Source organism: Lepus europaeus, chromosome 11 (genome assembly GCF_033115175.1).
Source record: "Lepus europaeus isolate LE1 chromosome 11, mLepTim1.pri, whole genome shotgun sequence".
Classification (NCBI taxonomy): Eukaryota; Metazoa; Chordata; class Mammalia; order Lagomorpha; family Leporidae; genus Lepus; species Lepus europaeus.
In genome coordinates this window covers 63830701-63857161 of record NC_084837.1, presented here as the reverse complement: position 1 = coordinate 63857161, position 26461 = coordinate 63830701, and the positions used below count along the sequence as shown (strand labels likewise).

At 43.4% G+C, this 26461-nt stretch overlaps 1 protein-coding gene across 22 annotated transcripts in view; it reads right to left on the bottom strand.

Moving 5' to 3' along the window:
• The window catches only part of MGA (MAX dimerization protein MGA), a 155267-nt gene that overhangs the window by 39363 nt on the left and 89443 nt on the right, over positions 1 to 26461 (bottom strand). For 21 of the 22 annotated variants that reach the window (XM_062205682.1, XM_062205680.1, XM_062205687.1 and 18 more), the window contains exons 4-10: positions 25033 to 25111; positions 24823 to 24918; positions 15974 to 16105; positions 15669 to 15773; positions 12812 to 13479; positions 11718 to 12063; positions 58 to 284 (exon numbers count right to left, since the gene is read on the bottom strand). In XM_062205682.1, the coding sequence (XP_062061666.1) occupies positions 58 to 284; positions 11718 to 12063; positions 12812 to 13479; positions 15669 to 15773; positions 15974 to 16105; positions 24823 to 24918; positions 25033 to 25111 (1653 nt within the window). Of the gene's footprint in view, positions 1 to 57; positions 285 to 8100; positions 8271 to 11717; positions 12064 to 12811; positions 13480 to 15668; positions 15774 to 15973; positions 16106 to 24822; positions 24919 to 25032; positions 25112 to 26461 lie in introns of those variants that run through there. The other variant, XR_009867306.1, reaches the window with a different exon arrangement.

The window sequence follows — 26461 nt, the reverse complement described above, 5'->3', positions numbered from 1 at the left end:
CATCATCCTTACAGATCAATTTTGGAACTTGCAATGAAAGATAAAACTCAGGCTTACCACAGGATTGGGTTTTGGAGTATATGCCCGCGCAGGTTTAATTCCAGTGAGCAGTTTGCCCTTCACAGTAGGTGGTAAAACTTCTGGCTGAGGCAATAACAATGGTTTCATAGGCTCGATAACAGAAGGTGTGGGGATATAGACCGGCTCTGGATCTACTTCACCTTCTACTTTCACCCATAATGGGTAATGTCGAACAGGCTGTTCAGGCTCTGTTTCACATACAGCTTTACAAAAAGAAGGATAAGATTTTAGGTGCTTTTAGCAACTCAAGTTTAGCAATGATACATTGCAAGAGCTCATTAAAACAAGCAAATCTGGGGGTCTAGCATCGTGGTACAGTGGGTTAAGCCACTGCTTCCAACACTGACATCCCAAATCAGGGCAGCAGTTTAAATCCCAGCTGTTCTGCTTCCAATCCAGCTTGAGAGAAAGGTCTTCCTTTGCCATTGGTTCACGCTCCAATGGCCGCCGCGGCTGGCGCGCTGCGACCGGCGCACCGCGCTGATCCGATGGCAGGAGCCAGGTACTTATCCTTTTCTCCCATGGGGTGCAGGGCCCAAGCACTTGGGCCATCCTCCACTGCACTCCCTGGCCACAGCAGAGAGCTAGCCTGGAAGAGGGGCAACCGGGATAGAATCCGGCACCCCCGACCGAGACTAGAACCCGGTGTGCCGGCGCCGCAAGGCGGAGGATTAGCCTAGTGAGCCACAGCGCCGGCCCAATCCAGCTTCTTGCTAACATGCCTGGGAAAGCAGTGGAAGATAGCCTAAGTGTCTGGACCACCACAACCTATGGGAGACCTGAATGGAGTACCTGGCTCCTGGTTTTAGCCTAGATCAGGCTGGGCCATTTCAGGCATTTGGAGAGTAAACCAGTGAATGGAAGATATCCCTTTTCTCTTTCCTCTCTCTCTCTCTCTCTCTCTTTTTTTTTTTTTTTTGACAAGCAGAGCAGACAGTGAGAGAGATAGAGAGAAAGGTCTTCCTTTGCCGTTGGTTCACCCTCTAATGCCTGTTGTGGCCGGCGCACTGCAGCCAGTGCACCACGCTGATCCGAAGCCAGGAGCCAGGTGCTTCACCTGGTCACCCATGCAGGTGCAGGGCCCAAGGACCTGGGCCATCCTCCACTGCACTCCTGGGCCTCAGCAGAGAGCTGGACTGGAAGAGGGGCATCCAGGACAGAATCCGGCACCCACCGGGACTAGAACCGGGGGTGCCGGGGCCGCAGGAGGAGGATTAGCCTATTGAGCTGCAGCGCCAGCCTCCTCTCTCTCTTTGCCTTTTAAATAAGTAAACAAATATTTTTAGAGAAGAGTTAAAAGATGGCAGAAAAGGAAACTGGTAGTATATGAAGAAGCAAGTGTGCATGAGTCTGTATTGTACACAAGGGCTGCAATTTTTAAAAGAGGCAGAGATGTAAGGTTTCTTCACTTCTTTGAATCATCTTTTAAGGATAGGTATAAAATACATAGCACAATATTTCAGAATAAAAGTTCTCAAGGTATCAGCAATGTTAGTCACATTTCTCTTAACCGGTCATATGAATCAAAAACAACTCACACACCAGTTTCAAAAAATAGGTCTCTTATTTGTATTCAAGAAGCTCCTAAAATATATTATTATCTTCCCCAAGTCCTGTAGCATTATTACTCCATCTTGTGGATTCTCAATAAGCACTTTGTGTATGACACTTAAAACATTATGGGACCTTGGTTACCATGGCATTTAAAATGACAACAAATGGCATGGGCGTTTGGTGTAGCAGTTAAGATGCTGCTTGGGACACCCACATCCCCTATCAGAGTGGTTATATTAAAATGACACCTGAACCCCCAATTCCAGCTTCATGCTAATAATGTGCATCCTGAGAGGCTGAAGGTGATGGCTCAAGTACTTGGGTCCCTGAACCCACATGGGAGACACGGACTGAGTCCTAGCTCTTGGCCCAGCCCTGGCTGTTGTAGACATTTGAGAATTGGCAGATAGGAAATCTCTTTTTTCCCCTCCCCATCCCAAGTAAATAAAATTATTAAAATACAATATGATCATTCTACCTTATCACACACCTATTTCATCAAATATACAGTAATCTTTTAGAAAGAGACTGTTTTAATTGTCTATATTCTACCTTCTCTCATCCTAGCATGTTTACTGCAGCTGTACCATAAACAAACAATATCTGAAAACCCCCAGAACTGCTTCTTATTTTTGTAGGTGTTTTAAATCCTTTCATAGTGAACTACCGATAAATAAAAATGCAGAAGCATTAAGCAGAAGCTTAATACATTATTTAAAATTCTATTTGAAAGGCAGAGAAATACCCTCCATCCCTAGTTCACTCCCCAAATGCCCTCAATAGCTAGGGATGAAGTAGGCTAAAGCCAGGAGCATAAAACTCAGTATGGTCTCCTACATGGTGGCAGGAAACGAAGTACTTGAGTCATCATCTGCTTCCTCCCAGGGTCTGAATTAGCAGGAAGCTACATATCAGAAGCAGAGGAGTTGGTACTGGAACCCAAACACTCCAATACAGGAAGCATCCCAAACGTTGTTTTAACTGGTACACCAAATGCCTGCCCAGCTTAATACATAATTAACAAATAATACCTCATGTAAACATTATACAGGTCAAAATTAGAATACTACTATCAATTCCAAGCTCTTTTTAAATCAATATTCCACTCCTTTCCACATGAGAGGCATTATGCACTAAGACCAAAGAATAAATCATAGGTTAATTTCTTTTTCTTTTTTTTTTAAAGATTGCACTCAACAGTGGCATTTTTATTTATTTATTTACTCATTTGACAGGTAGAGTTACAAACAGTGAGAGAGAGACAGAGAGAAAGGTCTTCCATCCACTGGTTCACTCCCCAAATGGCCGCAACCACGAGAGCTATGCCAATCCAAAGCCAGGAGCTTCTTCCTGGTCTCCCATGCAGGTGCAGGGGCCCAAGGACTTGGGCCATCCTCCACTGCCCTCCCAGGCCACAGTAGAGAGCTGGACTGAAAGAGGAGCAACCAGGACTAGAATTGGCGCCCACATGGGATGCCAGTGCCACAGGCAGAGGATTAATCTAGTGTGCCACAGCACCGGCCCCCATAGGTTAACTTCATCTAACCTAACGATAAGCTAATCTCACCTGCTTTTGAAACCTATATAAATGGGATCAAAACTTTTTTTTCTTTAAAGATTTACTTCATTTATCTTTAAAATTTATCTATAAAATTCTTTTATCTATTTTTTTCATTCAACATTACATTTGTAAAATTCATCTATGCTGTGTAATGTAGCTCTAACTCATTCATTTTCACTTCAGTATATGTTTTCACCAATTATCTGTATTACTGTTTCTTCATTCTACTGTTATTAGATACCTGGGGCTATTTTAAGGCTTTAGTTACTGTAAATCATGGTAACATACATATTTTTATACAATGAAGTTTTACTGATTACTTTGGAGTCAAACTGCTAAATCAAGGGCATGAAAATCTTTAACACTAGCAGATACTACCACACTATTTTCCAAACTGGTTATACCAGTTTACATCCTCATCAGCAGTTTGAGATTTCCTGACTATTCACTGCTTACCAACAATTGGTAATATCCAAGACTTTTAATAATAACCATTCCAACAGGCATCTCACTGTGGCTGTGCTTTGCATATCCTTGATGGTGAATGAAATGTTCAACATTCCCCTTTATGGAGTACCTCTAAATGTCTTACCCATTTTTTTCCCTACAGGACTATATAACTGTTATTAATTTATATGTATCTTGGTGTGTTTTTTTATTTTTTTTTAATTTTTATTATTTTTTTATTTTTATTTATTTATTTATTTTTTTATTTTTTTATTTTTGACAGGCAGAGTGGACAGTGAGAGAGAGACAGAGAGAAAGGTCTTCCTTTTGCCGTTGATTCACCCTCCAATGGCCGCCGCGGTAGCGCGCTGCGGCCGGCGCACTGCGCTGTTCCGATGGCAGGAGCCAGGTGCTTCTCCTGGTCTCCCATGGGGTGCAGGGCCCAAGCACTTGGGCCATCCTCCACTGCACTCCCTGGCCACAGCAGAGAGCTGGCCTGGAAGAGGGGCAACCGGGACAGGATCGGTGCCCCGACCGGGACTAGAACCCGGTGTGCCGGTTTTTTTTTTTTTATCAATACAGACCCTTTCTCAATGCAGCTGATACTATAACTCAATGTCTAAAATATATATATACATATACATATATATATATATTTTAAAGATGTATTATCTGAACGGTGGTATGATAGAAAGAGAAAAAGATCTTTCATCCACTAGTTCACTTCTCAAATAGCTAAAACAGCCAGAGAGCTAGGCTAGGCCAAAGCGAGGAGCCTGAAATTCCATCTAGGACTCCCATGTGCGTGGCAAGAGTACCAAGCTCTTGGGCCATCTTTTAATTTCACTTTTCAAGAAGCTTCTTGAAACTTTATGAATATAATTTATGAACATAAATTCTTCTCCTTTAATGTTACTATGGCAATTATATTCATATTTAAATAAAACTCATCACTGATCATTATCCTTTATATATACATATATATATATATTTTTTTTTTTTTGACAGGCAGAGTTAGTGAGAGAGAGAGAGACAGAGAGAAAGGTCTTCCTTTTTCCATTGGTTCACTCCCCAAATGGCCGCAATGGCTGGAGCTGAGCCATTCTGAAGCCAGGAGCCAGGTGCTTTCTCTCTTGTCTCTCCCTCTCACTGTCTATAAATCTCTCAAATAAAAATAAATAGAAATAAAAATAAAAATGAAGACATGAACCAACTTACATATATTCCAATAGTTGGCCAGTACAAATTTTTCTATACATGTAATATTTTGTACTTTTAAAAATATTTTAAAGTTATGTTAAAAATGATAAGCAAAAATTGGTTTATCTTAGGGCAAGAGTTGTGGCACAGCAGGTAAAGTTGCTGCCTGCAATGCCAGCATCCCATGGGGGCCCTGGAACTCGATTCAGCTTCCTTCTAATGGCCTGGGAAAAGCAGAGGAAGATGGCCCAAGGAGCAGAAGATGGCCCACCCACTGGTCCACTCCCTAAAAGCTTGCAGTAGCCAGGAGACTAAAGCCAGGAGTTTGGAATTCCATCCAGGTCTTCCATGTTGGTGACAGGTTCCCAAATATTGGGACCATCATTGTTGCCTCAGGGTCTGATGGGTAGGAAACCAGAATCAGGAGTTTGTATCCAGGCACTCTGACGTCAAGAGCTGAACATCCTAATGAGCAACTTAATGCCTAGACCATGTTCCTGCAGTTTTCCAGTTTTTATTTTTATTTTCGTTGGTCCATTTCTGATCTAGACAAAAGTTTTCCCTCCCAAGAATTCTTCCCTATTTCTATTCTCTTTACATAGCCCTTATTAAAACAAAACAAAACACAATACCCTTCCTTCCTGTCTTCATTCTTCCCTAACAATATATAAAAAAAAAGATATATGGTTTTTCTAACTTCTTGCTTTAAAATGAAAATATATAGCTTTAGGTATGAAATGGGAGTAAACTAAGGGTATGTGGATAGAAATAAATAATTCTGTATTATGTTTATTTTTATTTGAGAGAGAGATTTCCTTCTGCTGGCTCATTCTCTAAAAACCCACAAAAGCCAGGGCTGAGTCAGGCTGAAGCCATGAGCCCCAAAGTCATTCTGGGTCTCCTTTGCGGATGGTAGTGATCCAAGTACTTGGGCCATTGCCTGTTGCTTCCCAGGGTGCACATTAGCAGGAAGTTAGATCAGAAATGGAGGATCCAGTACTAGAATATGGGCTGCAGGTATCCCAAGTAGAGTCTTAAGCACTGAACAAATACCTACCGCAGTTTTGCCCTTCAAAGTAGTTTATATTGGAGATAGTGCAGTGGTGCAGGAGGTTAAGACACTGCACCAACGACCATCTAACATGGGTATCAGTTTGAGTCCTGGCTGCTCCACTTCCCACCCAGCTCCCTGCTAATGCACCTGGGAAAGCAACGGAAGAAGGCCCAAGTGCTTGGGCACAGGCCACCCACATAGGAGACCTAGATGGGGTTCTAGGCTCCTGAACACTGGGACCAATTAGGGAGTGAACCTGCAGATGGAAGAGCTCTTTCTGTCTCTGCCTCTTTTCCATAATATTCCATCTTTCAAACAAATAAAAAATTTAAAAAACTCAGAGCTGAAAGACATGAAATTTCAGATTAAAAGAGCCACTGACCATCAGACAACAATAATTATTTTAAAAAGCCTCTACACAGACACATATCCGAATAAACAACATATCCTGAATGCCTTAATTTTTTTTTTTATTTTTTTTTTTTTTGACAGGCAGAGTGGACAGTGAGGGAGAGAGAGACAGAGAGAAAGGTCTTCATTTTGCCGTTGGTTCACCCTCCAATGGCCGCCGCGGTTGGCGCGCTGCGGCCGGCGCACCGCGCTGATCCGATGGCAGGAGCCAGGTGCTTCTCCTGGTCTCCCGTGGGGTGCAGGACCCAAGGACTTGGGCCATCCTCCACTGCACTCCCTGGCCACAGCAGAGAGCTGGCCTGGAAGAGGGGCAACCGGGACAGGATCGGTGCCCCGACCGGGACTAGAACCCGGTGTGCCGGCGCCGCAAGGCGGAGGATTAACCTAGTGAGCCGCGGCGCCGGCCAGAATGCCTTAATTTTTAAAGATTCATTTATTTGAAAGATAGAGTTGGCCGGCGCCGTGGCTCAATAGGGTCAGGGCACCGGATTCTGTCCCGGTTGCCCCTCTTTCAGGCCAACTACCTGCTGTGGCCAGGGAGTGCAGTGGAGGATGGCCCAAGTGCTTGGGCCCTGCACCCCATGGGAGACCAGGAGAAGCACCTGGCTCCTGCCTTCGGATCAGCGCAGTGCGCCGGCCGGAGCACACCGGCCGTGGCGGCCACTGGAGGGTGAACCAACGGCAAAGGAAGACCTTTCTCTGTCTCTCTCTCACTGTCCACTCTGCCTGTCAAAAAAAAAAAAAAAAGAAAGAAAGAAAGAAAGAGAGAGTTAAAGAGAGACAAAGAGATCGTCCATCTGCTGGTTTACTCCCCAAATGGCTAGGTCTCCCATGTGGGTAGCAGGGGCCCAGATACTTAGGCCATTTTCTGTTGTCTTCCCAGGCACATTAGCTGGTTTTTGATGCAAAACCAGTGCCCATATGGGATGCCAGTGTCGCGGGTGGAGGCTTAACCTGCTCACAACAATGCCAGCCTCTGCTGAATACTTTAAGACAGAAAGTATTCTGCATAAAAGGATTTAGAATCAGTTTAATGTTAAAGAGAACATTAAGAACACTGAGCATTTGAGTTGATCATAAAATCAGGGTGCGGCTTGGGTGTTTAACTTAGCAATTAAGACAGCCATATATCCCTGGATAACCTGTATTTAATACCTAGTTCTGGCTCCAGCTTCCTGCTAATGCAGACCCTTGGAGGTTATGATGATAGCTCAATAATTGGAACTCACCATCCATATGAGAGATGTGGACTGAGTTCTCAGCTCCTGGCTTCAGTCCAGCCCAGTCACAGCTCTTGCTTGTATTTAAGAAGTGAACCAGGGCCCAGCGCTGTGGCGCAGCGGGTTAAAGCTCTGGTATGCAGAACCCACATGGGCGACGGTTCTAGTCCTGGCTGCTCCTCTTCTGATCCAGCTCTCTGCTATGGCCTGGGAAAGCAGTAAAAGATGGCCCAAGTCCTTGGCCCCTGCACCCATGTGGGAGACCCGGAAAAAGCTCCTGAATACTGACTTTGGATCGGCACAGCTCTGGCCATTGCAGCCATCTGGCGAGTGAACCAGTGGATGGAAGACCTTTCCCTCTGTCTCTACCTCTCTCTGTAACTCTTTCAAATAAATAAATAAAAATCTTTAAAAAAAAAAAAAAAAGTGAACCAAAGGTTAGAAGTACTTTATTTTATGGGTCCCCCACTGCAGCACATGGGTCAAGCCATCACTACAACAGCGGGATCTCATGTAGGCACTGGTTCGAGTCTCAGCTGTTCCACTTCTGATCCAGCTCCCTGCTAACATACCTGGAAAAGCAGCAGAAGATGGCCCAAGTGCTTGGGTCCCTGCACCCACATGGGAGATCCAGAAGAAACTCCTGGCTTCGGTCTGGCCCAGCCCCGGCTGTTGCGGCCCTTTAGGGAGTGAACCAGTAGATGGAAGATCTGTCTTTCTGTCTCTCTCTAACTGCACCTTTCTTAAAAAAAAAAAAAAAAAATTCTCATTTTATATCAGTCTCTCAAAAAAATCCTTTTAAAATTAAATAGAGGGGGCTGGTGCTGTGCCACAGTGGGTTAACACCCTGGCCTGAAGCGCCAGCATCCCATATGGGCGCCGGTTCGAGTCCCAGCTGCTCCACTTCCGATCCAGCTCTTTGCTATGGCCTGGGAAAACAGTACAAGATGGACCAAGTCTTTAGGCCCCTGCACCTGCATGGGAGATCTGGAAGAAGCTCCTGGCTCCTGGCTTTGGATCAGCATAGCTCTAGCCACTGCGTCCAATTGGAGAGTGAACCAGCAGATATAAGACCTCTCTTGTATAACTCTTTCAAATAAATAAATAAATCTTAAAAAATAAAAAAAAGAAGATGCAAAAGATTTCACAGAGTAAAAGGTAGACCCAACCCACGGAAAGCAAAATCTTATGATAACAACTATATACCGAGACTAGAAACCAAGATCTAACTAGAAATTGAAAATCAGAAGATGCTGATAATATCTTTAAGTTATTAAAGAAACAATGTGATTAGGAACTTGGATGTTATGACAGGACAAAAAAGCACCTAAGAACACTAGGAAAGCAAATATTTGTAAAAGAAAGTTATGGTTTAACTATTAAATCAAAAACCTTTGGCAATTAAAGTAATGAGAATCCATCTGATTTGAACTGGAACAAACCTAGTGATAGAGAATTACATTTCTTCCTTTAAAGGGTCATGTATTCTGATTCTACAAGTTTTAATCACACGAAGGTATTTCAAAAACTTAATGGAAAATAGATTAAAAGTCAAGTTTATTTTGTTGCAAAAGAACTTTTAATCATATGTAGGCAGGGTCTTCAAAAATTCATCAAAAATGTGTAGTTTAAAAAACTGCATTACTGGCGCTATGGCATAGTGGGTAAAGCTGCCACCTCCGGCGCTGGTACCCCATATGTGCACCGGCTCGAGTCCCAGCTGCTCCAGTTCCTATCCAGCTCTCTGCTGTGGCCTGGGAAAGCAGTAGAGGATGGCCCAAGTCCTTGGACTCTTACACCCAGGTGGGAGACTCGGAAGAAGCTCCTGGCTCCGGATTGGCTCAGTTCCGGCCGTTGTAGCCCTCTGGGGTATGAACCAGCGAATGGAAGATCTCCCTCTCCTTCCCTCCCTCTCCCCCACCCCCGTGCCTCTCCTTCTCTTTCTGTGTAACTCTTTCAAGTAAATGAATAAATCTTAAAAAAAAAAAAAAAAAAAAAAACTGCATTACATTCTAACATTTGGCACTAAAGTAAACATCTTTTAATTTTCCAAAAACTTTTCGAAAAAAAGATTTTTGTTTGAAAGGCAGAGAAGAAAGAGAAGAGACAGAAAGAGAGAGAGGAACCGGCACTGTGGCGCAGCAGGTTAAAGCCCTGGCCTGAAGCGCCAGCATCCCATATGGGCGCCAATTCTAGTCCCAGTTGCTTCTCTTCCAGTCCAGCTTTCTGCTATGGCCTGGGATTACAGCAGAAGATGCCCCAAGTCCTTAGGCCTCTGCACCCACATGGGAGACCCAGAAGAAGCTCCTGGCTCCTGGCTTCAGATCAGCAGCTCCGGCCATTGCAGATGGAAGACCTCTGTCTCTACCTCTTTGTAACTGTGTCTTTCAAGCAATTAAAATAAATCTTAAAAAAAAAAAAAAAAAAAGAGAGAGAGAGAGAGCCAGACAGACAGACAGACAGAGAGACAAACAGAGAAGCAAAGAAAGCATGCTTTCACCCACTAATGCACTCCCCAAATGGGAATAGTAACTGCAGGGGCTAGTTCAGGCCGAAGCCAACTCAACTACTTGAGCCATCATTTGCTGCTTCCCAGACACGTTAGCAAGGAGTTGGATCAGAAACAGAGTATATAAAGGCCAGCGCTGTGAAATGGTGGGTAAAGCCAACACCTGCAGTACTTCCATCTCATATGGGCGCTGGTTTGAGTCCTGGCTTCTCCACTTCTGACCCAACTCCCTGCTAATATACCTGAGAAAGCAGTAGATGATGGCCAAGTCTTTGGGGCCCTGCACCCGTGTGGGAGACCGAGAAGACGACGACCCTGGCTCTTGGCTTCAGTATGGCACAGCCCAGCCATTGCAGCCATTTGGGGAGTGAACAAGTGGATGGAAGATCTCTCTGTTTCTCCTTCTCTATGTAACTCTACCTTTCAAATAAATAAATAGATAAATCTTTAAAAAAAAAAAAAGAAAGAAAGAAACTAATCCAACAGGAAATATAAATTCATTCATTCAAGAATGAAGTAATACAAAACTCGGACCTATATCTATACCATATTTTATCCAAATGGAAAAATAAGCTTTTCAAAATAATACTCAATACTCAGCTCTGTTCTGCCCTTCAACTACTTGGTGAATGGCTTCAACTGCGACCAAAGGGTCTCTTACTGAAAATTTCTTTCACATTCTCTTATTTACTTTTTATTTTACTTATAATGATTTGACAGAGACAGAATAAGACAGCTCCCATTCACAAGTTCATCTCTTTTTTTGTGTGTGTGACAGGCAGAATGTATAGTAAGAGAGAGAGACAGAGAGAAAGGTCTTCCTTTTTGCTGTTGGTTCACCCTCTAATGGCTGCCGCGGCCGGCATACCGCACTGATCCAAAGCCAGGAGCCAGGTGCTTCCTCCTGGTCTCCCATGCGGGTGCAGGACCCAAGCACTTGGGCCATCCTCCACTGCACTCCCGGGCCATAGCAGAAGGCTGGCCTGGAAGAGGGGCAACCGGGACAGAATCCGGCACCCCAAGCGGGACTAGAACCTGGTGTGCCGGCACCACAAGGCGGAGGATTAGCCTATTGAGCCACGGCGCTGGCTACAAGTTCATCTCTTAATAACCATAGCAACCAGGGCTAGGCCAACCAAAGTTGGAAGCCAGGAGTTCAATCCCAGTCTCCCATGTGGGTGGCAGGAATTCAATCACTTGAGCCATCTGCTGCCTCCCCAAGGTATGCATTAGCAGAAAGCTGTAAGTGGGAACAGAGCTAGGACTTGAACTTTGGCTCTCTGACATGAGATGTGGGCACCCCAGTTGGCAGCTTAACCATTAGGGCAAATGCTCAACCCACCAATTTCTCCTTTCAGAACATTCGACAAATTAATATATAGGTCATCTTATTCTATCCAAGTAACATACGTGGGAGGAAGGGGAGAGAAAAGATACAGAAAGTGGATGAAACTCATACAAAAGTCCAAGTACTTCAAATCAAGCACAAAAAAAAGCCATTCTTAGTAAAACTGTATGTTAAATAGGTGTGTTACATATCACACATGCAGTACAGAAAGACCAAGTGAGGGTAAAAAAGAATTCTCAAAGCTCTTAATAGATCATTGGTCAGGATTAAAGTAGGTAATATTATTTTAAAATAAAAGTAAGATGATATATCTTTTAATTCTCAATACTCACTGTATTCCAGCTTCTTTCTCTTCTTTTTCTCTTTCAATTGTTCTTCTTCCTCCCTCAATCCTTCTTCTTCTTCCCTTGTGTCCTCTCCTACAGTATCATAAAATACTGGATCTCGAGGAACAGCTTTCCTCTGGAAAGGTTTAGTTTTGGATCCCCCTTTAACAAGTACAACTTTTCTTTTCAAACAAGTGCAGCCAAACATACAGTCTGGTCGGCGGCAATGAGCAGGCTGGCGCTTCTCCAAAGCTAAACTGGAACATACACAACCCAGTCGACAGAAGTCATTGTTGCATGGAGGGGCTCGTTTCCTTATGATTGTATGGATGGGCTTAGTTTTCAGAGATGCCTGAAGTTAAAGCACAAAGTCATAATTCCACTAATCATCCCCCTACAGCATGACCAACTTACAATCACATACTGGTCTGCTGCCTTCTCTAACTCTGAGTACCAATAACAAAGATTAATGTAGACTCACAGAACATAGCCAGGGCTCAGTGCAATACCCCATTCCAATGCAGAGTAAATATTCTAATTATATATTCTAATATCAAGAATGGATTTATTATCAATAAAAATCATACATAATGTTCTTTGTCAGGAACATGGGTCAAACCTAGTCTGTTTTATCAAGTTTCACTGGCACACAGTCAGGCTCATTCATTTACAAAGTATCCCATATGAGCGCAGGTTGGTGTCCCAGGTGCTACACTTCTGATCAGCTCCCTGCTAATGTGCCTGGTAAAGTAGTGAAACATGGCTAAGTGCAGAATTTTCAGTTGTTTAACAAGATTAGCAAATTCACTTATCCACATGTTGGAAAAGAGATTTTCAGAATGGCCAACTGCCTTTATGTAGAAGAGAAACTTTATTCGAAAGCCCAATCATACTGTCTCCCTTTGCTAGTAGGGAGGGACCCATATTTGTGTGTCTAAGTGGCAAAGAACAAATGGGAAAAGACAGTTCCTGAATTGTCAGCATTAATTAGCTGCTGAAAACAATCTTATCTTTCTGCCAAAAATCCCATTCCCATTTCCCTGCACTAATCTTATTCTAGCCAAGTACTAAAATGCTTCCAAAAAACACCAGATACTTACCTGAGCAGTTAGCAGAGTTGTTAAGGATACATCTGCTCGCTCTTCGGTGATATAGGTCCTTGGTTTTCCTTCCCAAAGTGCACAGTCTTCCAGATCCATTAGCTTCACCTGAGATTTAGACAAGCCTGGAGGACGAGTTCCCTGTTGCTGCTGCTGCTGCTGCTGCTGCTGCTGTGCTTGCCTCAAACTAATCTGTTTTGGAAATCCATTTTCATCTAAAGTTGGCCCAACAAAGTTATTCACCTGATTTTCTGAAACTGTGCTTGAACAGTTCTTGGCAACCTTATCTCCCGGAATCATATGAGAGTGTTTCTGCCTTGGAGACACAGGGTATGGTAAAATGGATTTATAGGATGATTTAGTTCGGCCACTGAAACTTGCCTGTTTGCTTTGAGACTTTGCCTTTCGAGAGGCAGGGGGAACAGAATGAGGCTTCAAAGAGTAAGAGGTAGAAGGGGAAATTATAGATTGCTTCTTTAATACACTATCAAGTGTTCGCACATAACTAGTACTCTTGGTGGGAAGCTGGTATACTACAGGAGATGTAGGAGCATTGGCAGAGAAACCCATGCTTGTTTCCATCAGTTTGCCTTCATTTTCCAAGTATTCATCTAGCTTATCACTGCAGAAAGCAGAACGGTTTTTCAACGAACCTTCTGAATTTCCACCTAGAAAAGAGATACAAGATACTTAAAATCTAGGACAAATCTTTAGATCACTAGGAAAACACACCGAAATTTAAAAAAAAAGTATTAAAGGATAAGCTGTTGAACCTTCCAACATGCCCCTCATCAGAAGGAAGGAAAAAACATAAAATCAAGTGAAATGATTTGAGTCTCATAAACTAATTCTAATAAAAGCCAGCCTCCAAAATTATCTTATCTTAAAATTATGAAATTACTGTTGAGTTCTGATTTTTGCAAACTGCTAATTATAAATGTAAGCCATCAACCTCTCTGACAGCTTTGGACTGAACTACAGAAACCATAAACAAGTAAAAACATAACTGTAAAAAACAGAATTAAAACAGACCTCAACAGGACGTCAAGGGATTATTTAAGAGACTGGGATATCTAGAACTCATACAAAATGCTAGGAACAAGGTAAAGCTACAACACGAAAAGTGTAACATTTAGGTTTCTTTTGTTTGTTTTATTTATTTGGGAGGCAAAGACACAGACACACACAGAGAGAGTGCCCATCTACTGGTTCATTCCCCAAACTGCCATAACGGCAAGAGGGCCAAAGCTGGGAACTGAGAACACAATCCAGGTCCCCTCTGTAGGTGGCTGGAATCAAGAGCTGGACAGAGAAACAGCTTCCATGTGCACCAATGTGGGAACAGGTTAGCAGAGATCTAAACCACTAGGCTAAATACCTCCTCTAAACATTTTGGATTTTGGTTGTTTGTTTTTATTTATTTGAGAAGCAGAGAAAGAGAGCTCCCATTTGTTGGTTTACTTTCAAAATGCCTGCAATGACAGCTGCAGCTGAGAATTCAGTCCAGCTCTCTCCCATGGGAGGCAGGTACTCAATGACTTGAGACCTCACCACTGCCTCCCTGGGGTGTGTATTAGTAGCAGGTTAGAATTAGGAGCCAGAGCTAGGCACAGAATGCATACAGTCTGATGCAGGATATAGGCATCCTCACTGCCAAGCCAAATGTCTACTCCCAAACATTTACTTTTAAGGAACCAAAAATTAGTAAAGAGATAAGCATTACACTATTTTAACACTGTACAAAGATTCAAAGGTGAAAAAAAAACCTGATTAAAGTGAAAACAACAAACAAGTGCAATGATAAAGGAAGAGCACTAAGAAAGGAGACCAGTTAGCATACACACAGTCAAAATGCTTGAATTAGAAAATAGGAAGTAAAACTCAGCAAGGCAATGATTTCCAGTTCATTTTAAACAATGAAAAAGAAAACAACCAAAACTTAATACCTCCCTTAGGATATACCCCATGTGAAGAGATAGATAGGTCTGGGCCTCTTAACTTACAAGGCCTAAAGCCCAACAGATTATTATCAAGCCCCTTCTGTGAGGTTCTATTTGCCTCTCAGTCAGAAAACTCAGTTGTAGCTTAGACAGCACCTTTCTTAGCTCCTCTAATAATGACTCTGTCCTTTGTTCTAGACCCTGTCTAGCGTACTTGGGCCTCATTCCTTTGTAATCATAACCTCTACCACCAATGGCTCTACCCCCAACCTGTGTGTACTGATGGTCCTCTTCCCCACTTAATGCTGTATAATTGTTCAAACCTGGTAAATGCCACTCTTAGGATCATTGGTTACTATCCTCACTCTGTCTTTTATGACCTTGTCTAAATATGATCAGTCGGCAAACTTGGAAGGCTTCCATAGCCTTGGCAACTCATGACGACAGCCTAGGGTGGTTACTGGCACCATAAACTAGAGTGTCAATTTGTTGGGTCAACAACAGGAGCCACTGTGCACTTGCTCCTCATGTGGGATCTCTGTCCTTAATGTGCTGTACATTTTGATTTAATGCTATAACTAGTACTCCAACAGTATGTTTCACTTTGTGTTTCTATGTGGGTGCAAACTGTTGAAATCTTTATACTAAATTGATATTCTGTATATAAAGAGAATTGAAAAGGAATCTTGATGCAAATGGAAGGGGAGAGGGAGCGGGAGAGGGGAGGGTTGCGGGTGGGAGGGAAGTTATGGGAGAGGGAAGCCATTGTAATCTATAAGCTGTACACTGGAAATTTATATTCATTAAATAAAATTAAAAAAAAAAAACAATGAAAAACAAAACAACCAAAACTTACTTTTAACAAAAAATTTTGGCTAAATGATTCAGAATATAGTTACAATTTAAAAAAAAATTACCTTCATTCCTAGATGCAGAAGCACTATGAAACTTCCCCCTCCATCCTTTGATCTTGGTAAAGTCATTGGTCTTCCCTGTCCTAGAAACAAAGGGAAACCCAGTATCTACAAAGAAAAAGTGAAACCAATGACCAAAATGCTAGCAAGCCAATATCTAAAGTGTATAAATCACTTATTAATACTATGTCAACAGACAAAACATCTGCCTTAAAATAGTCCAAATGTCTCCAACAAAGGTAGCTTTTTATTTATATTATAGATAACCTAAACTTTAAGAAAGAAATTTACAAATACTACATACTTACCAGGAGAGGCAGGGTTGGTTCCTGTAAGGTTCCAAAATGGAAAGCTAGTGGCTGGAGCCAAAGGTAGCTGTACTCCCAAGTATTTAAGATCAATGCTCATTGTTGGATCCACTGAATTCAATTTTAAGCCCACTACAAAAAAAAAGGACCACAAATCAAATCTCTCTCTATTTTCATATTATTTAACCTTTGGCAGAGGGTTCAGAATGAATTAACAGAGCCAGCATTTCAGCACAGTTCAGCTGCTACTTGGGACATCAGCATCCCATATCTTCACTTCTGATCCAATTTCCTGCTTAAGCACACCCTGGGAGACAATAGGTAATAGCTTAAGTACTTGGGTCCCTGCCAGCAACATGGAGACCCAGACTGATTTCTTGGCTGCTGTTCCTGGCTTCAGTCTAGCCCAGCACCAAGTGTTGTGACATTTGGGAAATAAAATGTCCTAGGAAAGCACTCTCTCTCTCTGCATTTCAAATTTTTTTAAAAAGCAGCAAAAAAAAAAAAAAAAAACCTCATTGTTTTTTTAGAAACTACCACGACCAACAAAAACACTTCAGGTGTAATCAACATTTCTTCTACGAGTTCAAAGCAAATGTGGAAAGCTTTTTAAGCTTTTTATGAACTCAAGATATTTAAATGCTATTTTCCAAAGAATAATGAAGCTACACAGTTAATAAAGGATAAAGAAATGACATTATTGAAGTAAAATTTAACAAATTATTCCAAGCATTAATTTTTAGAGATAAACGTAGAATATTTTCAAAGAAATGGAGTTGGCCATGGGAAGTGGGATACACAGCAGACTCACAGAATGACAAATGCCCTAAATAGCACTCTGGCCTCAGAATCAGCCCTTAAGGCATTTGGATCTGGCTAAAAAGCTCATGAGAGTTTCTCAGGCATGGAAAGCCAAGACACTGTGGCAATAAATGACCTAAAAGAAAGATCTCTATGAGTGAGATCCTAGTGGTAAGAACGGGCCATCAAGGAAGGAGGTACCTTTCTCTGAAGGGAGGAGAGAACTTCCACTTTGATTATGGCCTTGCCTAATAAGGTTGGGATTTCTGAACTCAAGAGGCTTCCATAGCCTTGGCAGCTCTTGACAAGAGCCTCAGGTGATTACTTATGTCACAAATAAGAGTGTTAATTGTTAAATCAACAACAGGAGACACTGTGCACTTATTCTCTATGTAGGATCTCTGTCCTTAATGTGTTGTACTAAGTGAATTAATGGTAAAAATAGTCTTCAAGCAGGTCTTTATGCTTTGTGTGTCTGTGTGGGTGCAAACTGTTAAAATTTTTACTTAGTATATACTAAGTGCATCTTCTGTATATACTATATTATAAAGATAATTTAAAATGAATCTTAATGAAGAACAGGATGGGAGAGAGAGTAGGAGATGGGAGGGTTTGTGGGTAGGAGGGTGGTTGGGGGGGGGGGCACTATAATCCAAAAGTTGTACTTTTGAGATTTATATATTAAAAAAAGTTCTCTAAAAAAAAAAAAAAAATGGAGTCAGCATCACTCAATTACTAAAAATATTTAGTCAAACTAAGTTACTTTCAAAATTTTGTCTTGCTATTTAAAGGGGGCACAAGGGAGGTGGGGAGAGGAAATAAAATAAAATGGAAAAAAAGGAAAGCAAAGAATTCAGTATTAGACCTTGAAAAGTAAGTAGCACAAGGATTACAAATTTAACTGCTTAATAAAACTGAAGGGACTGGCACTGTGGCTTAGTAGGTTAAGCCTGCGCCTGCAGCACCAGCATCCCATATCCAGCTCTCTGCTATGGCCTGGGAAAGTAGGAGAGGACAGCCCAAATGCACAGGCCCTTTGCACCCACATGGGAGACCTGTTAGAGGCTTCTGGATCCTGGCTTTCAACAGTCCAGCTTTGGCCATTTCAGCCACCTGGAGAGGGAACCAGCAAATGGAAAACACCTCTCTCTCTCTGCCTCTGTCTCTCTGTAACTCTGCCTTTCAAATAAATGAATAAATCTTTTTTTGTTTGTTTGTTTTGACAGGCAGAGTGGACAGTGAGAGAGACAGAGAGAAAGGTCTTCCTTTGCCGTTGGTTCACCCTCCAATGGCCGCTGCGGCCGGCGCACCACGCTGATCTGAAGGCAGGAGCCAGGTGCTTCTCCTGGTCTCCCATGGGGTGCAGGGCCCAAGGACTTGGGCCATCCTCCACTGCGCTCCCGGGCCACAGCAGAGAGCTGGCCTGGAAGAGGGGCAACCAAGACAGAATCCAGCGCCCCGACCGGAACTAGAACCTGGTGTGCCGGCGCTGTAAGGCAGAGGATTAGCCTGTTGAGCCATGGCGCCGGCCATAAATGAATAAATCTTAAAAAAAAAAAAAAGAAAAAGAAAGAAAAGAATGCAGCTGAATACAATTTAACAGGTGCCAAAAAAGTGCTACAGCCCACTAAGCTGTCTCTTGCAGCACTAACATTCCATATGAGCTCAGGCATAAGTCCTAACTACCCTACTTCCAATCCAGCTCCCCACTAGTATGCCTGGGAAAGCAAAAGATGGCCCAAATACTTAGTCCTCTAGGTTCCTGGCCTCAGTCTGGCTAGCCCCAGCAGTTGAGGCCATTTGGGGAATGAACCAGCAGATGGAAGGTGTCTCTCTCTCTCTCTCCCTCTCTTATAAAGAAAAAATTTTAAACAAAATAAATACATTTTAACAACCTTAGGATTAAGTAAAAACTTAAGCTTAAGGGAGAATCTAAAAGCAAGTAAAAAGTGATGGCTCACAGAAACATTTTGTTTGGCTTTGATTTCATTTTAATTAATTTATTTGGAAGGCAGACAGAAGGAGCACAAGCATGGATGTGTGTACAACTCCTATCCATTGCTTCACTCACCAAATGTCCACCAAGTCTGGAACTAGGCCAGAATGAAACCAGGAGCCAAAACTAAATCCAAGTCTCCCACAAGTTAACTGGGCTGGAAACTCAACTACCTGAGCCATCACTCCCTCCCAAGGGTCTACACTAGTGGGCAGCTTCAATCAGGAGCCGGAGAGGCAGCCATCATATCCAGGCACTCTGATATAAGATATGGACATCTTAACCACTAGGCTAAATACCTGCTCCTGGCTTTTTTTAAAGGACTTTTAGGGGCTGGCGCTGTGGTATAGCAGTAATGCTGTTTGCCTGCAGTGCCAGCATCCCACGTGGATGTCAGTTTTGAGTCCTGGCTGCTCCTCTTCTGATTCAGCTCTCTGCTATGACCCGGAAAAGCAGTGGAAGATGGCCCAAGCCCTTGGGTCCCTTCACCCACATGGAAGACCCAGAAGAAGCTCCAGACGTCTAGCTTCAGATTGGCCCAGCTCTGGCTGCTGTGGCTATCTGGGGAGTGAACCAGTGGATGGAAGGCCTCCCTCCCTCCCTTCCTCCTTCTTCTTCTCTCTCTCTCTCCCCCCTCTCCCTCTCTCTCTTCTCTGCCTCTCTGTAACTCTACCTTTCAAATAAATCAATAAATCTTAAGTCTTTTTTTTTTTTTGGACAGGCAGAGTGGACAGTGAGAGAGAGAGAGAGAGACAGAGAGAAAGGTCTTCCTTTTTGCCGTTGGTTCACCCTCCAATGGCCGCTGCGCTGGTGCGCTGCAGCTGGTGCACCGTGCTAATCCAAAGCCAGGAGCCAGGTGCTTCTCCTGTCTCCCATGTGGGTGCAGGGCCCAAGCACTTGGGCCATCCTCCACTGCACTCCCAGGCCACTGTAGAGAGCTGGACTAGAAGAGGGGCAACCAGGACAGAATCCGGCGCCCCAACCGGGACTAGAACACACTGTGCCGGTGCCGCAGGCGTAGGATTAGCCTATTGAGCCGCGGCACCACCCACAAACCTGGTATTATCTGCTACTACTACTTAAAAAGGGATATATATATATAACTGACACCAGCTACAAAGGAAAATATGGGAAGAACAGAAAATATCAGACCCACATTCCCATATGACAACAATCCACTGTCTCTTTAGAAGAGGTGCCGTATGGGGCCCGTGTTTTGTCACAGCAAGCTAAGCTGCTGCCTGCAATACTAGCATACCATATCAGGGTGCCAGACCCCAACCTAGCTCTCTGCTAACATGTATAAGACAGCCCTAGCGCTTGGACCCATGCCACCCATATGGAAAACCCAGATGGAGTTGCTGGTTCCTAGCATCAGCATGGCCCAGGCTCCAGGTGTTATAGCCATTTGGGGAGTGATCAAGCAGGGTGGAAGATATCTCTCTCTCCCTGTCACTCTTTCAAATAAATTTAAAAAAAAGAGAGGCCGGCGCCGTGGCTCACTTGGTTAATCCTCCGCCTGTGGTGCCGGCATCCCATATGGGCACTGGGTTCTAGTCCCAGTTGCCCCTCTTCCAGTCCAGCACTCTGCTGTGGCCCAGGAAGGCAGTGGAGGATGGCCCAAGTCCTTGGGCCCTGCACCTGCATGGGAGACCATGAAGAAGCACCTGGCTCCTGGCTTCGGATCGGCACAGTACGACGGCCACAGCGGCCATTTGGGGGGTGAACCAATGGAAGGAAGACCTTTCTCTCTGTCTCACTGTCTAACTCTGTCTAATTTAAAAAAAAAAAAAAGAAGAAGAAGAAGAAGAAGAGGTTTATGTGCTCCAACCCACCAGAGCACTCAACTTTACCTCACAAATATGAGCTAATTTCACTTTATTTTACCCACTTAGTTTCCAAAGAATTTGACTTGACATCCATTCCTTAAAGGAAAAGATTACAGTTTTGCCTAAAGTATCTGTAAGAAAAAGCAAAAAAAGCTGGCGCCGTGGCTTAACAGGCTAATCCTCCGTCTTGTGGCGCTGGCACACCAGGTTCTAGTCCCGGTTGGGGCGCCAGATTCTATCCCGGTTGCCCCTCTTCCAGGCCAGCTCTCTGCTATGGCCCAGGAAGGCAGTGGAGGATGGCCCAAGTGCTTGGGCCCTGCACCCGCATGGAAGACCAGGAGAAGTGCCTGGCTCCTGGCTTCGGATCAGCGAGATGCGCCGACCGCAGCGGCCATTGGAGGGTGAACCAACGGCAAAAAGGAAGACCTTTCTCTCTGTCTCTCTCTCACTATCCACTGTCAAAAATAAATAAATAAATAGCAAAAAAAATGAAACTATAGCCAACCAGGAAATAACAGGCAAATAAACCAGAAAAAAATGCTGCCTGCAAGCATAGAATATATTTACCTCTAGAACTAAGACTAAAACAAATGAGGAAATAAAGAGACTACAACATAAATATCATAATTCTGCATTATTAAAGTACTGTATATAACGAACAAAACATGGAAGTAGGAAGGAGAAAAAGAATATGAACTGATATTATTTAAATAAAATAGCAAATATTGTAAATAGCAAGACTACTATAATGTAATTGTGACTGCCTATAACAATTTACATTACCCAGTCTAGACCACTTGGATTGAGATTGGAACTTGTATACATTTTTTTCAAAAGATTTATTATATTTAACTTGAAAGGCAGAGTTACACAAAGAAAAAGACAGAGATTGGTATTCCATCCACTGGTTCACTTTCCAAATGGCCACAATGGCCATGGCTAAGACAAGTGAAACCAGAAGCCATGAGTCTTCTGGATCTCCCACGTTGGGTGCAAGAGCCCAAGCACTTGGGCCATCTTCCATTGCTTTTTCCAGGTACATTAACAGGGAGCTAGGTAAGAAGTGGAGCAGCTGGGACTCAAATGGTCCCCATATGGGATGCCAGCAGCATTGCAGGCAGCGAAGCAATATCAGACCCACATTGATTGAGCAGGCACTGTGGCAAAGCAGATAAAGCTGCCGCCTGCACTGCTGGCTCTAATCTCAGCCAGAGCTGAACCGATCTGAAGCCAAAGAGCCAGGAGCTTCCTCCAGGTCTCCCACATGGGTGCACAGGTGCAGGGGCCAAGGACTTGGGACATCTTTTACTGCTTTCCCAGGTCACAGCAGAGAACTAGATCAGAAGACAAACAGCTGGGACTCGAACCAGCACCCATATGGGATACTGGCCCTGCAGACCAGGGCTTTAACCCACTGCGCCACAGCGCTGGCCCCTACTCCACTTCTTATCCAGCTCTTTGCGTTGGCCTGGGAAACCAGAAGAGAATGGTCCAAGTACTTGCACCCCTACACCTGCATGGGAGACCTGGAAGAAGCTCCTGGTTCCTGGCTTCAGGTTGGCCCAGCTCCAGCCGTTGAGACCATTTGGGCAGTGAACCAGCAGATGGAAGACCACTCTCTCTCGTGACCTCTCTCTCTCCCCACCTCTGCCTCTCTGTAACTCTGCCTTTAAAAAAAAAAAAAAAAAAAAAAACTTTAAAAAAATCATTCTGTCACACAAAGCTGTCTCTCATTAAAACAAAAGTTCTTCTATAAAACCATTTGATTTATAAAAATTGGGGGCAATGGGGCCTGTGTTGTGACATAGCAAGTAAAGCCACCACCTGCAACATCAACATCCCATATGGATGCCTATGCAAGTTCTGGCTGCTCCACTTCCAATCCAGCTCCCTGCTAATGCACCTGGGAAAGTAACAGAGGACAGCCCAAGTGCTTGAGCTCCTGCACCCACATGGGAGACCCTAAAGAAGCTCTTGACTCCTGCTTCAGCCTGGCCCAGCCAAGGCCACTATGGCCATTTGGAGAACGAACCACTGGATGAACAACTTCTCTCTGCTCTGTCTCTATATTTTATTAACTCTGCTTTTCTTTTTTTTTTTTTGAAAGATTTATTTATTTATTTGACAGAGTTATAGACAGTGAGAGAGACAGAGAGAGGTCTTCCTTTTTCCGTTGGTTCACCCCCCAAATGGCCACTACAGCTGGCGCTGCGCCAATCCAAAGCCAGGAGCCAGGTGCTTCTTCCTGGTCTCCCATGCAGGTGCAGGGCCCAAGGACTTGGGCCATCCTCCACTGCCTTCCCGGGCCACAGCAGAGAGCTGGACTGGAAGAGGGGCAACTGGGACTAGAACCCAGTGCCCATATGAGTGCCGGTGCCGCAGGTGGAGGATTAACCAAGCGAGCCATGGCGCCAGTCCCCCAACTCTGCTTTTCAAATAAAATAAATCTTAAAAAAACAAAACTGGGCATAGAAATTTGACACAACAGTTAAAAATGTCTCTGGGACATCCACCTCCCAAATCAGAATGCCTGCGTCTGGGTCCTAGCTCCACCTCCAATTTAGCTTTCTGGTAACAGGCACCCTGGGGTCAACAGTTTTGCCTCAAGTGGCTGGATCTCTGTCACCTATGTTGGAGACCCAGACTTGGTTCTCAGCTCTGTCTTCAGCCTTGCCTATTCAGCCTGTCATAGGCTGTTGAGGGTGAACCAGCAGATGGAGACAGCTCTCTCTTTCAAAGAAATTTTTTTAAAAAAATGAATGATCATTTTATAAAGTAAACTTTTGTCTGACATTTTGTAATTTTTTGACTCTTAGAATCTTACATACACAGTCCTTTGAAGAGAAACCTGGTTCAGAGTCAAAAACTCCATAAATTACTCCATGAAACACAATGAAAATCAAAGATATTAAAAATGGAAATGTGGCCCAAAATCTTTCACTACAATTTACTTTCATGGTAATAACTATAGATATCATTACGTAAAAAAAGAAAAGAATAAGCAACATTACAGTGAAATAAAAATAATCATGAAAAATTTAAATTCTTGACAGGACATCAATTATATAAAGTATATTTCTGCCACATAAGGAATACAAATATATTTATTTATTTATGTTTATTTTTTTATTTTTTTGACAGGCAGAGTGGATAGTGAGAGAGAAAGGTCTTCCTTTTTGCCGTTGGTTCACCCTCCAATGGCCGCTGCGGTCGGCGCATCTCGCTGATCCAAAGCCAGGAGCCAGGTGCTTCTCCTGGTCTTCCATGCGGGTGCAGGGCCCAAGCACTTGGGCCATCCTCCACTGCCTTCCCGGGCCATAGCAGAGAGCTGGCCTGGAAGAGGGGCAACCGGGATAGAATCCGGCGCCACAACCGGGACTAGAACCCGGTGTGCCGGCGCCGCAAGGCGGAGGATTAGCCTGTTAAGCCACGGCGACGGCAAAGAATACACATATATTTAAATACATAAACATACTACTAAGTATTTAAGTTCAAGGAGAAACATTCTCCTTCAGAAGAAAAGCAAAAACACAGAGAAACCAAAGTCAAAAAGATGGGGAAGAGGCGCCGCGGCTCACTAGGCTAATCCTCCGCCTTGCAGCACCGGCACACCGGGTTCTAGTCCCGGTTGGGGTGCCGGATTCTGTCCCAGTTGCCCCTCTTCCAGGCCAGCTCTCTGCTATGGCCCGGGAGTGCAGTGGAGGATGGCCCAAGTGCTTGGGCCCTGCACCCCATGGGAGACCAGGAGAAGCACCTGGCTCCTGCCATCGGATCAGCGCAGTGCGCCGGTCGCAGCGTGCCAGCCGCGGCAGCCATTGGAGGGTGAACCAACGGCAAAGGAAGACCTTTCTCTCTGTCTCTCTCTCTCTCTCACTGTCCACTCTGCCTGTCAAAAATAAAAATTTAAATTTAAATTAAAAAAAAAAAAAAAAAGATGGGGAAGAGCAAACCTGGGCTATAAGAATAAACAGAGAAAATACTACTTCTTACCATGATACATTTTTTTCTATATAAATCAAGATAAAGAATATGTAAACATGTTTTTAAGTTAAAGAGAAGAATTATAGAAACAGGAAAGAGAAAAATGGAGATAGACATGTTGAAAGAAATGAATCCAGGGTAGAAGGGATCTCTGGAGGAAAAAACAGAAAAGGAAGGAAAGAGCAAGAGGATAAAAAGAAAGTCAAAGAAAACCTTGGCTTGTATCTTTTAGAGAACATTACCCTCTTGAAGACCAGGATGTATCACTTGCTTGTGCCTCAAGGACTTCAAATCTTCTATTAAATCCTTTTCTAACTGAGAAATTCGTGCTCTGCAACCTAGTCACGAAACAGGCAATGATTAAGATATTACATACCACATAAGAGTGAACACTGTGTATTTTACCATTAGAGCCCAACCATACAGATATCTCGTTTTAAATTATATGATACCTGGGTCATTTGTGGTTGATGCCTGTAGACTAGAGGGTTCTTCTGCTGTTCCATCAACAGTGTGAATGTCCAGTGCTTCCTATAGATTTTAAAGAAAAAATGTAGGGTATTATCACTTTAAAAAGTATATCAAAATTTAAAAAGAAAAATTAAAAACAAGGTGGAAAATGCCACCATCCTAACAGTGTTGACTCCAAATTCACAAAACAGTGACAATTTTTTTCTTATTTTTTGCTATTTTCTAAATGTTCTATATTGATGTTACTGTACTAATCAGAAGGAAAAAAGAGAGCAAAAAAGTCAATATAATATCAGTTAATAGACCTCAAACTGGACTTAAACCCGTTTGCACACTGATTTATCAGAAACTACATAAAGACAGGTTACTGAGGGGGCCGGCGCTGTGGTGCAGTGGCGGTAAAGCCTCTGCCTGAAGTGCCAACATCCCATATGGGTGCCAGTTCGAAATCTGGCTGCTCTACTTCCAATCCAGCTCTTTGCTGTGGCCTGAAAAAGCAGTAGAAGATGGGCCCCTGCACCCATGTGGGAGACCCAGAAGAAGCTCCTGGCTCCTGCCTTCAAATCAGCGCAGCTCCAGCCACTGTGGCCATCTGGGGAGCAAACCAGTGAATGAAGACCTCTCTCCCTCTCTGTAACTCTGCCTTTCAAATAAATAAATAAATCTTTAAAAAAAAGTTCTAAAGATAGGTCACTAAGTAATCAACAAAAATTGTAAACAGGTAGAAAGAATTAAACAGTAGAACATCGAACATTAATGTAGCCAATTTAGAAAGGCTTCTATAAAAATCTAAAAGAATAACCTGGTTAAAGAGTCCACAGAGAATAAACAAAGCAATTATTGGTGTATCAGAGAACAGAGCTACTACTACTGATTAAAACTATGGGGAGGAACGGCTGGGATCTCAACAGAGTTAATAAACTTTTCAAGTATTTTTATTCCTTTTCGAGTTAAAAATTCCAGTAAGACTCAAATATTAAAAAACAGAACAGAGGCCAGCACTGTGGTACAGTGGGCTAAAGCCTCCACCTGTGGCGCCAGCATCCCATATGGGCACCAATTTTTGTGTCTGGCTGCTCCTCTTCTGATCCAGCTCTCTACTATGGCCTGAGAAAGCAGATGCTTGGGCCCCTGCACCCTCGTGGGAGACCCAGAGAAAATTCCTGGCTCCTGGCTCCAGATCAGCCCAGCTCCTGTTATTGCAGCCATTTGGCATTTGGGGAGTGGACCAGCAAATGGAAGACTGTTCTGTCCCCCTCTCTGTCTGTAACTTTACCTTTCATATAAATAAAATCTTAAAAAAAAAAAAAAAAAGCTAAATGGGTGAGCATATGACCTCACAGGTAAGCCTCTAGCTGGGACATCCCCAAACAGGAATGGCTAGATTTCATATCAGCCTCTGGCTTCTGA